This window comes from Rana temporaria, chromosome 3 (genome assembly GCF_905171775.1).
Source record: "Rana temporaria chromosome 3, aRanTem1.1, whole genome shotgun sequence".
In the NCBI taxonomy this organism is placed as follows: Eukaryota; Metazoa; Chordata; class Amphibia; order Anura; family Ranidae; genus Rana; species Rana temporaria.
In genome coordinates this window covers 104,705,843-104,722,688 of record NC_053491.1, presented here as the reverse complement: position 1 = coordinate 104,722,688, position 16,846 = coordinate 104,705,843, and the positions used below count along the sequence as shown (strand labels likewise).

The 16,846-nt window shown below is 42.7% G+C and overlaps 2 protein-coding genes across 4 annotated transcripts in view; one reads left to right on the top strand and one right to left on the bottom strand.

Annotated features, from left to right (window-relative positions):
* Positions 1-265: 265 nt before the first annotated feature.
* On the bottom strand, positions 266-11,956 carry NME6 (NME/NM23 nucleoside diphosphate kinase 6). 2 transcript variants are annotated; one of them, XM_040343166.1, is made up of 7 exons: positions 11,801-11,956; positions 10,696-10,775; positions 8,011-8,124; positions 7,553-7,655; positions 5,740-5,779; positions 4,099-4,259; positions 266-515 (listed from the first exon to the last, which is right to left on the bottom strand). In XM_040343166.1, the coding sequence occupies exons 3-7, from the start codon at positions 8,095-8,097 to the stop codon at positions 367-369; spliced, it is 540 nt and encodes a 179-aa protein (XP_040199100.1). In that variant the 5' UTR covers positions 8,098-8,124; positions 10,696-10,775; positions 11,801-11,956; the 3' UTR covers positions 266-366. The 2 variants fall into 2 exon arrangements, with proteins under 2 accessions (XP_040199100.1, XP_040199099.1); XM_040343165.1 differs by lacking the exon at positions 10,696-10,775.
* A 108-nt stretch (positions 11,957-12,064) lies between these two features.
* LOC120931581 (rab-like protein 2A) overlaps positions 12,065-16,846 on the top strand; it is a 31,792-nt gene continuing 27,010 nt past the window's right edge. Inside the window, exon 1 of one of the 2 annotated variants that reach the window (XM_040343164.1) lies at positions 12,065-12,135. The gene's annotated coding sequence lies outside the window, so the exon portion shown is untranslated. Of the gene's footprint in view, positions 12,203-16,846 lie in introns of both variants that reach the window. The other variant, XM_040343163.1, reaches the window with a different exon arrangement.

The window sequence follows — 16,846 nt, the reverse complement described above, 5'->3', positions numbered from 1 at the left end:
AGTGAAACTCGAGGAACATTATATGATAGATTAAATTCAATTTTTAATCATTTTTAAAAGGAATCAGTTAACTTGTATGTCTCTATACCCAATAAACAGTCATTTCAGCAAAAAAAAAATGTTTTCCTTTAGTGACCCTTTAACCTTATATGCGGTCACTTTAAGAAAAAAATTCTAGCTCAAAATAAATATTCAGTATATCGCTTCAGGATTACTGCTTCTGTCCTTTTACCATCTTTCCATTAGTTCACTTTTAAAAAATTTGGATTTTTTATGAGATTTTAAATTGAAATACATCCCAAGCATAAGGACATTGTTGAAGTATTGTCTATAATCCATTCCACAGTGCAAATCATTGCGTTTCTCTCAATGTTGCACAAGCCGATGTTCAAATTTCTCCTCGTCATAGCATAATGGCCCCGCTCTGTAAAGAGGCTCTTCTTCTTCATACCAACGATTAACATTAAAGTCAGGGAAGAAAAAGGAGATTTCACGGCGGGCAGAGTCTACAGAATCTAGAAGGGAAGACCACTTAAACAATGAACAAATTAGGAAAAAAAATTATTTACATTTAAAAAGTGTATCAATGGTCAAAAATATTGATTCTACATAGTATTTGATTTACATTTAGCCTATTCTATTTATCTGAATGATTTTGAAAACATACTTTTCTGTGACACATACCCACTATGCCCTGTGATAATGCACTGCTGTGTCACAGAATTCACAGTCTGCCTTCTTTCTTAGCTATAGAAGTGCTGAGAGGAGGAGTTCCAGAAGGCGGAGTCAGTACAGGAATTGCTGCTTACAGGCAGCAAGGTACCATGGGATATGTAGTCCTTTGGATTTGAAAAGTAAACAAAAAAATGATCAGACAAACTGCAAAGCATTCAGGGAATCCAGGAAGTTGTGGAAAGGGATGGGCAGCAATCACAGCTTGAAAAGAGTCAAAGCTGGTATAGATCACAGCAGGTGATGTCATAGGTCCAGGGTGTAATTGGCCAGCAGAGAGCTCATACCCACAGCTGGAGCTGGAGCTTTGTGGTCATGTGAAATCTAGCAATGGGAAAGCAACACTGCACAGGTAATCTATTGTTCCACTTCAAAGGGGTTGTAAAGGTACAATCTTTTTTCCCTAAATAGCTTCCTTTACCTTAGTGCAGTCCTCCTTCACTTACCTCATCCTTAGATTTTGCTTTAAAATGTCCTTATTTCTTCTGAGAAATTCTCACTTCCTGTTCTTCTGTCTGTAACTACACACAGTAATGCAAGGCTTTCTCTCTGGTGTGGAGTGTCGTGCTCGACCCCTCCCATGGACTACGGGAGAGTCAGGGCGCCCACTAACACACAGCTCCTTTCTCTATCTGCAACGTAGAGAGCGTCCTGACTCTCCTGTAGTCCAAGGGAGGGGACGAGCACGACACTCCACACCAGGGAGAAAGCCTTGCATTACTGTGTGGAGTTACAGACATAAGAACAGGAAGGGAGGATTTATCAGAAGAAATAAGGACATTTAAAAGCAAAATGGAAGGATGAGGTAAGTGAAGGAGGACTGCACTAAGGTAAAGGAAGCCATTTAGGAAGGAAAAAAAATTGTACCTTTACAACCCCTTTAAGTTCACAATGACACCGACAGTGAAGTGGGTAAGTAACCGTTGACCAAGCCATATCATTTACCCGATGCAAATCACATGAACAGTCAGTTATTGTGTCAAGCTTCCATTCAGCATTTATAAAATATTATGTAAAATAAAATACCGATATAGACAGGTTCCTATTTGCAGTTGTTTTGCTGTATGTGTATCTATTTAGATGGAGCAAATCTTTACAATCCAAGTTATTGGATTTGTGCAGTTGTTTTGCTGTATGTGTATCTATTTAGATGGAGCAAATCTTTACAATGCAAGTTAATGGATTTGTCAGTTCAGGAGAGTTCACTGACAGCTGAATGTGACCACTAAATGACTTGAAGTAGGCAATGAGTGTAGTGCTGGAAATAAGTGGCAGCTGTGAGAAGGAGATGAAAACATCAAGTATACATAGAAGACAATTACTTATATGTTTGAAAAATACTTTTAAGATGATTATATGCACATGATAATAAAAGCTGAAATATAGGTGAAACACTTGCTTACAGGGCACGTTTACCCCCTTCCTGCCCAGGCCAATTTTCATTGCTGCAACAACTTGAATAACAATTGTGCAGTCATGCAACACTGTACTTTTTTTGAGACAGATAGAGCTTTCTTTTGGTGATATTTAATCACCACTGGGCTTTTTATATTTTTTGCTAAAAAAAAAAAAAAAAAAAAGGGACAGAAAATTTGCAAAAAACAAACTTTTATTTAGTCTGTTATAAAATGTTGCAAAAGAAACGTTTTTTCCCTTCACTGCTAGGGTCCTTTCACACGGGCAGTCCGCCCAGCGGACTCCGCTTAGCAGGGGATCGCTCCACTGATCGCCATTGAGCAGGCGGATGACAGGTCAGTCTCTGCCTACTGTGCGGAGACAGGCCTGTCAGAGTCCCGCTCTGCTCTATGGGGAGATTGTATGAAAAAAGACAGTCTGTTTTCATCCGATCCGCTAGTTGGGTGAAAAATAGGGTCACATCCGTCTGGATTTCACAGACAGGATCGAATTGGATAGCAGCGGGTGTCAGCAAACATGTCACGGCTGACATTTGCCGCTCCATAGGCGTGAGGAAAGACTACAAGCATTGAACTTATTCTCTCTGGAGAGGAGACGCTTGAGAGGGGATATGATAGCAATGTACAAATCCTGTGAAAGGGAATTTAAAAAGACACGTGGCCATTCATTGAAATCAGAAGAGAAGAGGTTTAACCGTAAACTGCGTAGAGGGTTTATTGTCAGAGCTGCAAGAATGTGGAATTCTCTTCCACAAGCAGTGGTATCAGCAGGGAGCGTCGATAGTTTAAAAAAACTATTAGATGGGCACCTTAATCATCACAACATACAGGGATATACAATGTACCAATGACATAAACACAAGCACACTCGCACATCACAGGTTGAACTGGATGAACTGGTGTCTTTTTTTCAGCCTTACCAGCTATGAATGGAGGCTCCGATCAGGTCCACCTGAAAAACTGACAGGTGGACCTGATCGGAAATCCTGTGTAAAAGGGGCCATAGGCAGCACTAATGAGGCTGCACTAATAGGCACTGGTAGGTGGCACTGATGATCAGTGCACCGATTGTCTGTGTGCATGTCCCGTCATGAATGCCAGTTACCGGCTCTCCTCACGATGTGACAGCGTGTGAAGAAAGTACTGCTGATAACTAGCAAGTTTGTTAACACTGTGATCAGCTGTGATTGGACAAACACAGCGGCCCTTTACCGCGATCTAGATTACCACGATCCAAAGGACACAGCGATCACAGTGTGCACTGGAAGCGCGCCCCCAGGGGGCACACGAGGGGTGTGGTTCTGGAAGGATGTCCATGGACGCCCTCCCAGAACAACAGAGCTGTGCAGTAGCTATCTTTTGGCTATAGCATGGTAAGGAAGTGGTTAAAAGAGAAGTATGGGTTTAAAAAATAAAAAACATTTATACTCACCTAGTTGGGTGCAGCATCGGTCTCATGCTGCATCTGTCCCATGTCGCTTCTACGACTGAGAACTGAGTGATCAAATGCCGCTGATTCCTCGGTTCTCAGTCTTCAGTGAGCAGAGAGGTGGTGACTGTCAGTCACTGCCTCTCTGCTCTGCCCCTCCAGCGCACACTGGAGCACTGGGCAGTGGATGTCTCAGTCTCCCAGTGGATCGCTGAGAGGCTGAGCCAGCTGCCGGTCAAGGCATCAGGGTGGACCTCCACTGTAAAGTCAGGATCGATCCAGAGTCCAGTCCGGCTGAATGACATCAGCCGACACCAGGCTTCAGCCCGCTGTTGGCTAAAAACGGGACACAGGAGTGCAGAATTAACTGCACTCTCCTGATCTCCAGAAGAAGTACAGCCAAAATAGCTTTGGCTATACTTCTTTAACTCTTTGCAGCATAACAAGATGCACTTGCATTACCAATGTGGATGATGACATCATCAATGACCAATTTATTATTTGTAAACAGAAGGGTCTCACCTGATCCATGAGTGGTGTTACGAGTGTCAGTAAGTCCCAATTCTCCCCGGACAGTTTCTGGAGCATCAAGTCTTGCTCTAAAGACCTTTGTTGGACCCATAAGCCTCCTCCACAACTGGACAGCATCATCATGTGCTAGGATATATGCCCGCATGGGGCCACTGCATGGCAATTACAAGAGTCAGATGTTATTATTTTCATGGTCTTCATTAATCAGTTTCAGCAAAAAACTCTGCATGCTTGGTATTTTTAAATGAAATAAAAGAATCAACACTAATGTAATAATCTACCTATAATCACAGTAAGTAACTGAGGTACTACTACTATTTACCACAGATAAACAATCATGTGGCTGTATCTTAATACATAGCATGCAGACATGGTTAGGAGGTTCAGCTCTTGTTCACTCAGGCAATACAACGGGGGAGATGCGTGAAGCACATGGATCGAGTGCTGATGCAGCAGTTCTGTTGATGAAAAAACCTGGTTAATGAGAGAAGATTGGCCAGTCTTGTTCTAGCTGAGGAGGTCTACATCTGCTCTAGCAAGCTTTCTGTACAGCAGTGAAGAGCATGCTAAACATTTAGGCCGCTTTCACTCTGCAGCCGCCCGAGCATTAGCGGTAAAGCCCTGCTCGTTTTAGTGGCGAATTTACCGCTGTTATAGCGGTGCTTTGGCGCCGCTATTAGGGCAGTAGGGGAGCGCTTCCAAATCGATTTTCAGCTACTTCAGAATCGCTATCCATTTACTCCAATGGGCAGAGGCGGTCTGGGAGCGGTGTATGCACCAACCCTAAACCGCCCAAAGATGCTGCTTGCAGGACCTTTTCTAATGTCCCGCAAGCGCACCGTCCCAGTGTGAAAGCACTCAGACTTTCACACTGGGGTGACAGTTTTCAGGTGCTATTTCTAGCGCTAAAACTCCCCAGTGTGAAAGGGGTCTAAACTGTACTGTTGTTGACCGTTTCATAGATAGAGAAGGGAAACCAGATAAACTGGCCATTGTGTGTATATAAAGTACCGTATTTATCTGCCTATAGCGCGCACCGGCGTATAGCGCGCACCCCTAATCTAGAAGGGAAATTCCTGGATTTTTTTTTTTAATTACTTACAGTTTTGGTGTCTTGTCCGGCGTCCATCTCCGGTCCGGCGTCCGTCCTCGGCCCTGGTGGTGTCCTCCCCGCTTCTCCCGCGCTGTTGTTGAGCCGTTCCCCACCTCCCGCGCTGTGTTTGAATGCCGCCGCCGACATATACCGAGCGCAGTACACTCGGGCACGCTAGGCTCGTCTCGCATAAAGGCTAGGAGGCGGCACAGGGCGTGACCGCGAGCGGAGCCGAGCTAGGCCGAATGTACCGCGCTCGGTATATGTCGGCGTTCAAACTCAGCGCGGGAAGCCCGATAAATACGGTAAGTGAAAATACATAAAAAAAGGTAACCATGCAAGAAAACGTTTAAAGTACAACTATAATGTAAGCATCAAAAGTAAGTTTAGTACACCACTACAATGCTGTAGCATAGCTTTAGTATTCCTGTCTACCCCCAGTGAATTACTGATGCAGCTCTGCTAAGAGCCTATACAAATAATTAATTCTGAAAGTATCCACATAGAGATAAACAATGTGTAAAGAATGCGCATTTTACCTGGACATGAATTCCACCAATCGTTGATAAAAGAATCGCCCTTAATGAAAAATATAAATCTAGATTAGGTACACAATATATGTATATATGCTCTGCTAAAGAACAAGGACATTGGGCAGATCAGCATGAACAGAAATGCAGATACTGAAATGTTTTCGCTTTATGGCAAAAGCGGTTGTAAACCCTTACATGCTGTACAACTAGTGAAGTGACCGGCCTCAGGTAATACACAGAGATGAAACAGATCCTCCTACATAAGTTGTATCTGTCTATCTGCAGCCCTTTCTTCGTTACGTCCATTCAAAGCTTGTTTGAGAGTATAGAAAAAAGGGGGTGGAGAGCTGAAGTAACTCTGCTCAGTGAGGAAAACTCTGAGAGCTGATTCGATGGAAGGGACAAACCCCCCTCCACACAGAAACAGAGCAGAGGTTGTTAAATTGCTGGAGCTCCCTGCCCGTCACCTTTTTTTCTCTTGGTGTCAGGAAAACTTGACAGACATGATTCATGCAGATAGCAGAGGAATGAAGCAGCAGACAAAAGTGACACTTAGTGCTCTTAATTAAGACAAGTACTCACTATAGAAGGATATACTTTGTTCAGATTTCATGTTTGAGGTTTACAACCATTTTCCCCACAAATAGCGCTTTCTTTTGGTGGTATTTGATCACCTCTGGGTTGTTGTTTTTTTGCGCTACAAATTAACCACTTAAGGACCGCCTCCTGCAGATATACGTCGGCAGAATGGCACGGCTGGGCACAAGAACGTACCTGTACGTCCTCTTTAAGTGCCCAGCCGTGGGTGACCGCGGCCCCCGCAGACCCGATCGCCGCCGGAGCTGAAGAACGGGGAGAGCTGTGTGTAAACACAGCTTCCCCGTTCTTCACAGTGGCAGCTTCATTGATCGTGTGTTCCCTAATATAGGGAAACACGATCAATGACGTCACACGTCCAGCCCCGCCCCCCTACAGTTAGAAAAACATATGAGGTCACACATAACCCCTACAGCGCCCCCTAGTGGTTAACTCCTAAACGGCACTGTCATTTTCACAGTAAACAATGCATTTTTATAGCACTTTTTGCTGTGAAAATGACAATGGTCCCAAAAATGTGTCAAAATTGTCCGATGTGTCCGCCATAATGTCGCAGTCACGAAAAAAAACGCTGATCGCCGCCATTAGTAGTAAAAAAAAAAAAATTGTAATAAAAATGCCATAAAACTATCCCCTATTTTGTAACGCTATAAATTTTGCGCAAACCAATCGATAAACGCTTATTGTGATTTTTTTTTACCAAAAATAGGTAGAAGAATACGTATCTGCCTAAACTGAGGAAAAAAAATGTTTTTTTTATATGTTTTTTTTGGGATATTTATTTACCCTCCCTTCTAGATTGTAAGCTCCAACGAGCAGGGCCCTCTGATCCCTCCTGTATAGATTTGTATTGCGACTATACGGTCTTCCCTGATGTAAAGCGCTGCGCAAACTGTTGGCGCTATATAAATCCTGTATAATAAAAATAATAATAGCAAAAAGTAAAAAATATTGCATTTTTTTTTAAATTGTCGCTCTATTTTTGTTTATAGCGCAAAAAATAAAAACCGCAGAGGTGATCAAATACCACCAAAAGAAAGCTGTTTGGGAGCCACATCGCACGACCGCGCAATTGTCAGTTAAAGCGACGCAGTGCCAAATCGCAAAAAGGGGCAAGGTCCTTAACACTTACAACCTGAGGCGTGTTTCAACAAGGGGACAAAATGAATGCTTTCTCCACAACTAATTTTTATATATATTAAAATACAGAAATAATACTCACCTGCGTGTTCATGGTAGAAATTCTGTGAATCATTAATCCGCCAATTAAGTTCCTTACTTCTTACAATGAGGAAATTGTTATTCAGAATCTTCTGATGTACAGCCTAATAAGAATGATAAAAAAATGGGAATTTCGGTTTAGAGCAAATTGACGTGAATTTTACATGAGAGAGAGAGAGAGAGAAAAAAAAGAAGAAGATTTACTGAGGACAACCAATATCTCCCCAGATTCTTCAGTGTGATTTGCATATTTTACCCATTTTAACTTGTGTTCTCTATGCCACCCCAGTATCCGAAATATAAAACTGCAATATTATAAACATTATTATTATAAACATCCCAACACTCCAGCACTGGAGATACAAGAAACAAATGCCCCTTTATTTTTGGAGGCTCTTCCTTGTTGGTTTTGTATCTTTCTATCCAACAATTGTATGATAAGAAAACAAATCTTCTTACTTCACATATAACTGGATGGGCCACAGCATCAGGTTTAATGACAGCTAAAGTGAGCTGAAGAGAGCGAGTCCAGCGCAATGTGGACATGATCCCATTAATGAAGGAAGGCACTATCTGCAAAGACAAAATAAAGACGCATATTGTACTAGGTAACTGGAATTGTTAAACATCAGATGTTGGTTTACCGCTGGCACCCGGCATTTGTTATGAATTTACACAGGACAGGGCTCTTTCCTGTCAGCGGGGAAGTAATTATCTTTCCCCGCAAAGCAGGAAATAAAATCCATTACGTCCCCTAGTAAAAACATTGGCTAGGCACACAGTTAACCCTTCGATTGCCCTAGATGTTAACCCCTTCCCAGCCAGTCTCATTAGTACAGTGACAGAGCATATTTTTAGTACTGATCACTGTATTAATGTCACTGCTTCCAAAAAAGTGTCAACAGTGTCAGTTAGTGTCTGAATGTCCACCGCAATATCGCAGTCTCTTTATAAGTCGTTGATCTTCGCCATTACTAGTAAAACAAAAAAAACTAAAAAAGACCCTATAACTTTTGTGCAAACCAATCAATATACGCTTATTGGGTTTTTTTTTTTTTACCAAAAGACTATATATTGGCCTAAATTTATCAAGAAATTCGATTTTTTTTACTGGATATGTTTTATAGCAGAAAGTAATTTATATATATATATATATATATATATATATATATATATATATATATATATATATATATATATATATATTTTATTTTTTTATTGTTGGTCTTTTTTTGCTTATAGTGCAAAAAAAAAAAAAAAAAAAAAACAGAGGTGATCAAATACCACCAAAAGAAAGCTCTATTTGTGGGTAGTGATGAGCTCCGGCATGTTCGCACAGTCCACGTGCAATTTCTGTCTATTTTACCCACAAATAGGGATGAGCTCCGGCGTGTTTGCACAGTCCACGTGCAGAGCCCGCTAGGAAGTCTGCACGGCGATGCGCTACCCACGGGCAGAAAGACATTTCCCGATCTCTGCAGCCGAGCATCGGGAATATGTCTCCCTGCCTGTGATTAGCGCAGCGCCGTGCAGACTTCCTGGCGGGCTCTGCACATGGACTGTGCGAACACGCCGGAGTGGCGCTTTTAACCCCTTTCTGGGAGTTAAAAGCAGGGCTGTGGAGTCGGAGTTGAGGAGTCGGAGAAAATTTTGGGTACCTGGAGTCGGAGTCGGCAAACAATGCACCGACTCCTACTAAATTTAGATTGGAATAAAAAAAAAAAAAAGCAAGTTTAAATGTCCCAATTCACAAAAAGTTATAATTAATGACTTCTCTACTATAAGAATAAAGACCAATGCATGCAATGCCTCACGTAACCGCAAAACGAACACGTTAAGTGACCGTGAAGAAGCATGCTTTTCATGCGCTTCACTATATGGCACGCAACGCACAATTAGGAGCTGCAATACTTATACTTTCCATAGTGTTGTGTTCTGCTGTTACAGGGAACGCAGCGTCCATGTGTAACCTAGCCTCTCACTGATAAGGGATTAAATAAATATGTTTTTTGCAGGACTAGAGAGTGAGACACTTGTATAAGTGAAGGGAATGGAGGGCCAATAGTTCAAGACTGAAGCTGTAAACCATTGGAAAAACTGCTGTCATTTAGCTAAGGCTATAAAAACTTGTAAACTCTGATTGTTGGCTTAAACTTTAAACATGACTATGGGATTCTCCTAGGAAAATCATGTTTTAGAATAAAAAAAACTTTGTTTTCATTGTGTTTGTCTTTTGCTTAAACTGTGCAATACAGTAGACTGTTGGCTTCCCAGCCAGTAGTCCTGTGGTAGGTTGCGTTTCTTTCCCTCAAGGAATGTATAAAATACATTTGCATATTAATACAGAGGAGTCGGAGTCGGGGGAGTCGGAGTCGGAAGTACATAAAACTGAGGAGTCAGAGTCGGAACATTTATCTACCGACTCCACAGCCCTGGTTAAAAGCGCCGCTTAAACAGCAATAAAGTGCCGCTAAAACTAGTGGTGCTTTACCGCTACCTCTGTGTGAAAGTGCCCTTAAAGCGGATTTTCACCCTAAAAATTAACTTTCTATTAACAGCTTGCCTTTAATGTAAAAAAAATATATAATAATTATTTTACACTTCTATCTGGCTGTTACTAGGCACATTTCGTAATCTGCCTAGTTCCTGGTCCTAGGTGGTTCAACTTCCTGTCCTAAGACCCCATTGCCTCCTGGGAAATGATGACACTCATTTACCAGGAGTCTCTGGGCATTACTGTGCCTAAAAATCACCCAGCATGCACCTCTCCCTAAAAACCAGGAAGAAAAATGAACTGGGCTTCACATGCCCACACATATGATGGATACGGCCACAACATTAGCTGGAGGATATAAGGCAAGTGTTTGCAATGATTTTTGGAACGATTGGGGGCTATTAATATGTTTTAGGGACTATTTAATGTGATTAATTTTAGCTTGCAAAAAAAAAAAAAAAATTATGCCCGGAACACCGCTTTAAGAGGAGTTTTTCAGCTGTAAAAATGCTCTAACTCTGATAAAAGGTTAAAAAGGCTGAAAAATATGGCTATTCTGTGTTTTTGAGCCATAAGCTTTTGTGGGAGTATAGTTTTGCTGCAGTTAAAAAAAACTCTGCAAACCTCATTCTACAGCTAATGCTACTGACCTATTTATTAATATTTAGTTCATCCATGCATCCAATGCCTGACGATTAGCAAGAGGCCATGAAACGCGTTGAGTAGTCATCTATGGAAACAGATAACTACATTATACCATAACCTATTATCAATTTCATATATCATGTATGAATTATCTGTATGTATCTGACTACTTATCATTTATTAGGTTTGTCACTAATCATGTTCCCTAATTAATTATTTCGCTATTAAATGTATTATTATGTATTTTATTGATTCTTTACGGTTACATTTTGTAGCATAAATATTTTATTGATATCGGCTTTATTATGATGTACCCTAGGGAATTGTGACATTCAATTTATTTAAGTTCATTCTATATGTCATTATACACACCAACATGTCTCATGTAAAGTCCCAACTAAGTATGAGCTCTGGCGTGTTCGCATAGAACACGTGCAGAGCCCGCCAGGAAGTGTGCACGGCGCTGTGCTAATCACAGCCAGGGAGACATTGTCCCGATGCTCGGCTGTGGGGATCGTGAAATGTCTCCCTGGCTGTTATTAGCGCAGTGCCGTGCACACTTCCTGGCGAGCTCTGCACGTGTTCTATGCGAACGCGCCAGAGCTCATCCTTAGTCCCAACCCCACTACTTTTGTTCTCGCATAGCATTTAGGGATGAAGGCATCCTGGTGTTTTTGCTCTAGGTCGAGACAGGTCTCATTCGTTTTTAGCTAATGCTACTGGCCCTCTTTTTTTTTCTAGTGTATGAGGCCTACTAGAGAGGAAATCTCCCCAATGGGGACACCCCAGAATGGCCTCATATTGGAGAGATATCCTCTCACTTCCTGTTGTGGCTATGGAATGGGAAATGAAGGGAAATCTCCCCAATGGGACACATGGGTTGTTGTTTTTTTGCGCTGACAGGTGTTGTAATCCTCCATTACTCTATAGTCCTTTTGTAAGTCAGTGTATATACACCCTAACAACGAATGTCTTCCCTATAGTGATGTTTGCAGATCAATAGGTGAAATGTGAAGGAATGCTCATCAGAGACTAGCCAATCTAAACAGGGAATTGCCAGCTCATTCATTCATTGCTCCCAGTCCCTATGTCCTTGCTGGGGACACTCACCCGTCACCCCTCCCGCACTGCTCCTCTATGGCAACTCTGGACGCCACAGCACGCCGTTTCCGGGTCACCTCACCACATAACTGTTCTCAGGCGTTGTATTCACGTCTCTAGTAAAGAAGACATATTTCTAGGGCTAAAAGGACAAGTGTGTTTCTGCGGGCTTCTAAAAAATGGCCGCCAATAGAGACCTCGCCGCTCCCATGTGGAGACCTCCTTTTCCGGCTCTCTATCACCTCTACTAAATGAAAGCGGTGCGCCGTGTACAGTCACCTCAGTGCGCATGCGTGGTATCTGCGCTCAGGCATCTGTTGCTAAGCAGAGTGAAGCGGATGGAGGTGAGTGACGCTGATCATAGGAGAAGATCACATCGTACATCGCTAGTTCCAGTCCTATGTGTATAAGGTATGATGTTCTGTGTCCGTCTACTTCTCACCCACAAGGTGCCCACTCATTAGAAGATGTTGTGTCTGGTGTGTATTGGGGCTCCATAAATGAATGGTCTGCTTGTGGCCCCCACCAGACGGTGACAAATCATAGGGCCCCTGTGCTGGAACACTGTGTGCCCCCCATTCAAGAGATGAAGAGTACACCGGACCCCCGACTCCCCCTTTCCTCATATTAGGACTTGAGATGAAGAGTAATCACTTGACCAGGAGTTAATGAGGAGTCGTTGCATCAAGTGCTGGTAAAGATTAGGAGGAGGATGGGGGGTGCATGGTGATTAAAAACCTGAACTCAGGAGCTGCCTGTGTGTATCTGTGAGGATGTGCACCTGGGGGGCAGGATGGACAAGACTGCTGTGCACAGGGGCCATTATATAATACTTACCTCTGCCATACTACTGACCTTTGCCTTCTGCTTTTTTTTCATGCCTCTGGCGGATTGTCGGGACTCTCATTTATTTTGTCAGAACCACTGCAATAAGGATTACTCCACGGCTCCCTGATAAGCTATAACTAGTCCTTCTAAGGTGTCTGAACAACTTGTGCATCTTTTGGTACCATAGAACGTTTTAGGGAATGTCCGGTTCACTTAAAGCGGAGTTCCACCCAAAAGTGGAACTTCTGCTCATCTTATTCCTCTCCCCCCCCCCTCCAGTGTCACAATTGGCACCTTTTGGGGGGAGGGGGGGGACAGGATACCTGTCTTTGCATCCTTTCCCACTTCCAGGAGTCCGGGCTGCATCCTATGATGTCACCGCAGGGCTCCCCCCTCCTCTCCCGGCCGCTGGGCCAGTAGGAGAGCGGAGTGGGCCTCGTGCATGTGCAGTAGGGTTCCTGGCATGAAGCCAAAAGGCTACACTGCCGGGTACCCTTACCCGCAATGGCAATGGCTAGGGTTGCCACCTCATCCCTTTAAAAAGGAACACATCTGAATTACACAGATTCTGAGGCTAATTTAATGCAGGAAAGGCACCAAGTGGGTTTAATTACCACCTTAATCAGCCACAGAACCTGTGTAATTCAGATGTGTTCCTTTTTAAAGGGATGAGGTGGCAACCCTAGCAATGGCAGTGGCAGCACCCGACATCGCTGGACTCCAGGACAGGTAAGTGTCCGTTTATTAAATACCAGCAGCTGCAGTATGTGTAGTTGCTGGTTTTAAACTTTTTTTTTTTTTTTTTTTTGTGCGGAACACCGCTTTAAGGCTGGGTTCACACCAATGTGAAATGAATGCGGGTTACCCCGCATGCATTCAATTGGCATAGCAGGAGAATGTGACTGGCTCTCTATGGAGTCGGTTCACGTATCTCTGGGGCAGGTGCGGAGCGCACGGCACATCGTCTTTGGCTCTGTTTCGGGGCTAAATTCAGGCATAGATTCATTCCTGATTCGTCGCTGAACCAGAGAACAGGGAGCACAGTAGGGCTGCAACTAACGATTATTTTCATAATCGATTAGTTGGCCGATTAATCAAATGGTAGCCTTAAAAAAAAAAAAAAAAACATTTGCATTTTTTTTTTTTTGGACCAATTTGTTGGGCAGATTAAAAAACACAAATTGCCACAAAAACACATTACATACTTTTCTGCTGCTTCTCCATTGAAGTATATTGAACCAAAAAAAACAAAATAGCACCGTTTTGCGTTAAAAAGTCCTCGCCCTTTCCAAATACGCAGCAGCTGAAAAAAGATCATGGATGTGAACGTGTGTTTCTACAAAAAGCACCAAAAAACAGAGGTGTGACCCCAGGCCTGAGATGTTTAGTAACATAATGGGGGTTAAAAAAACAAAAATAAGTACAAAAAGAGCAAATAATCGCTACTGTAAGGGGTTCATTTTTTACTGTGGGACAGTGAAAGTAATATTTACAGTAGCGATTTGCTTTTTTTTGTACTATAAAGGGCTAATTTTAGTTTTTTTAACCCCATTATGTTACTGGCCGATTAATCGATTATGAAAATTGTAATCGATTAATTTCATAATCGATTAGTTGTTTCGGCCCTAGAGCACAGTATTCCTGTGCGATCCGCAGCCAGCTCCAGTGTGAACCAAGCCTGAAGCCCAACTCCAGCTTCTTTTCCTCCCTGTCCTATTTTTCTTAAGTCCACCTCCAGTAATGTGCTGTAAATTGGCAATTAAACTGTTCAAGGAAGGCAAAGCACTAACAGCCGATGGCTACATTCACCTTGGCGATTAGGGCTTGTGTGAATAGTAGCGGCAGGGAGCGATTCCTGTTCCGGCTGTTAGTGGGTAGGTGCGGCCGCAGGCCTCCTTCACTATAATGACATTTCACCAGGGGCTACAGCTATTCGTGCCTCTCTGAATGGCCAATGATTACCTGTGCTGATCATTGCTGGATGCAGGACTGGCAAAATGTCAATAAAGTGAAGGGCGCCAGGAGCCACACCTAGCCGCTGAGAGCGACATCAGGAACTGTTACAATTCACACCAGCGCTAATCACCAGCGTGAAAGTAGCCTAAGGCCCCTTTCACACTGATTTGTTTTTCCAGCGTTTTTACTCTGCAATGGGATGTTTCACACCACTGCGCTGTGGGTGCAATGCAGTTTGAAAAGTCCTACAGTGTGCAGAGACAGACCTGTCATCTGCCTGCTCAGCGGGGATCGACGAAGCGATCCCGGCTGAGCAAAGCGGAGCCCGTGTGAACGTGCCCTAAAAGTGACTGTATACTACAAAAAAAATTCCCGTACGACACAAAAATTTTCGGGTTTGGCATGAAGAAAAGGTGGAAACCCTAGTTAGACATGTGACTAAACGTGCTGCTTTTGTTAAAAAGGCATCTGATTTCAGATTGCTTTTCAGAGGAGATGGATAGGCGGTGAGGAGGAGATGGATAGGCGGTGAGGAGGAGATGGATAGGCGGTGAGGAGGAGATGGATAGGCGGTGAGGAGGAGATGGATAGGCGGTGAGGAGGAGATCGATAGGCGGTGAGGAGGAGATCGATAGGCGGTGAGGAGGAGATCGATAGGCGGTGAGGAGGAGATCGTCACCTGTTTTAACCCCATTTATGACAAACAAACTCACAGCAACTTGTATGTGGCAGCTGGGCATTGCAGCTCTTCCCCATTCACTTAAATAGGTCGCGTTTGGCGAGCTTGCAGCCCACAATTCCCGCATTAGCAACAAAGGGAATCGGTAAATATATACATGTCAAGTGCTACATCCAGTATTTGAGTCAAACAAGAAAGAAACCCCCTAAGGTGGACTTTTAAGGTACAATTAGTATAAAATAGATATAAAGAGTATTATGAGTACAAAAAAATGTAATTAAAGTATTGTTACATAAAAATCAACATATAAAAAATACGGAATGTACTATGTGTTTACAACATTGTCGTCGTGTATTCACATAGCTCAGTGTAGTCCTTTTTTACCTACGCGTTTTGGAGTGTATCTCCTTCTTCAGGGGTGTAAATTAGTAGAGGAGATTTGTTTTACAAATCTATAATTTGATCAAATCTATTTTTGCATAGAACTTTTACAAACAATGAGTCCATAAATGTACAGTTACACATTTAGCAATAGTAAACTCAACACTATCGCTACATGTGTAAGTGTACTTTTTATGGACCCATTTTTTGTAAAAGTTCTATGCAAAAATAGATGTTTACTAATATACCCCTGTCTCAAATTATAGATTTGTAAAACAAATCTCCTCTACTAATTTACAGCCCTGAAAAAGGAAATACTCTGAAACGCGTAGGGTGAAAGAGGACTACACTGAGCTATGTAAATGCATGACGACAATGTTGTAAACATGTAGTACATTGTGTATTTTTTTTTTAAATGATTTTTATGTAACAATACTTTGTACTCATAATACTCTTTCTATCTATATTATACTAATTGTGCCTTAAAAGTCCACCTTAGGGGGGTTCCAATTACTTCATCTAAAAAGTCTTGTGAGTTCTGTTTGTAAGATACAGCAAGTTTGATAGCATCTGTAAACAACTAAAACACATAAAACAGTAAATGTGTAAAATATGCACAAATCCTTAATGACAGCGGCAAATTCCAACCACTAATCGCTAACTTACTAATTGACATATTAGCATGAATGTCATACCACTTCCTCAAACGAAATCCAACCTCATAATATCCCCCCCCCCCCCCTACAAATCATGCCGTCCTCCCTGACTTTTCCATCAGGATCAATAATACAGCTATCAGCCCCTCTCCCACAGTCTGCATTTTTCCCGTACGAGATAAGCAGATACACAGGCAGTGTGGAGGAGACCTTCATGACATCAGAAATCTCCTGATTACTAGTGCAATGCTTTACAGACTCCTAATACAAAAAAATAACTTTCCTTTTTTTTTACCTGCAAAAAGATGTGCGTTTATAATTTTTTTGTATAAAGTTGAACTTATCCTTTAACCGCTTCCTGCCCGGCGTATTGTCAAATGACGGCCGCAGGAAACTTTCGTCCCTCCGGGCGGGCCATCATATGACGTCCTAGGATTCCCGCAGTGTGGCGCTCGCCGCATCACTGAGGACCCGATGCACGTGCCCAGGGGCCGCGATGTCCACCGGGCACCCGTGATTGCTCGTCACAGAGCCAGGGATGTAAACCTCTGTATG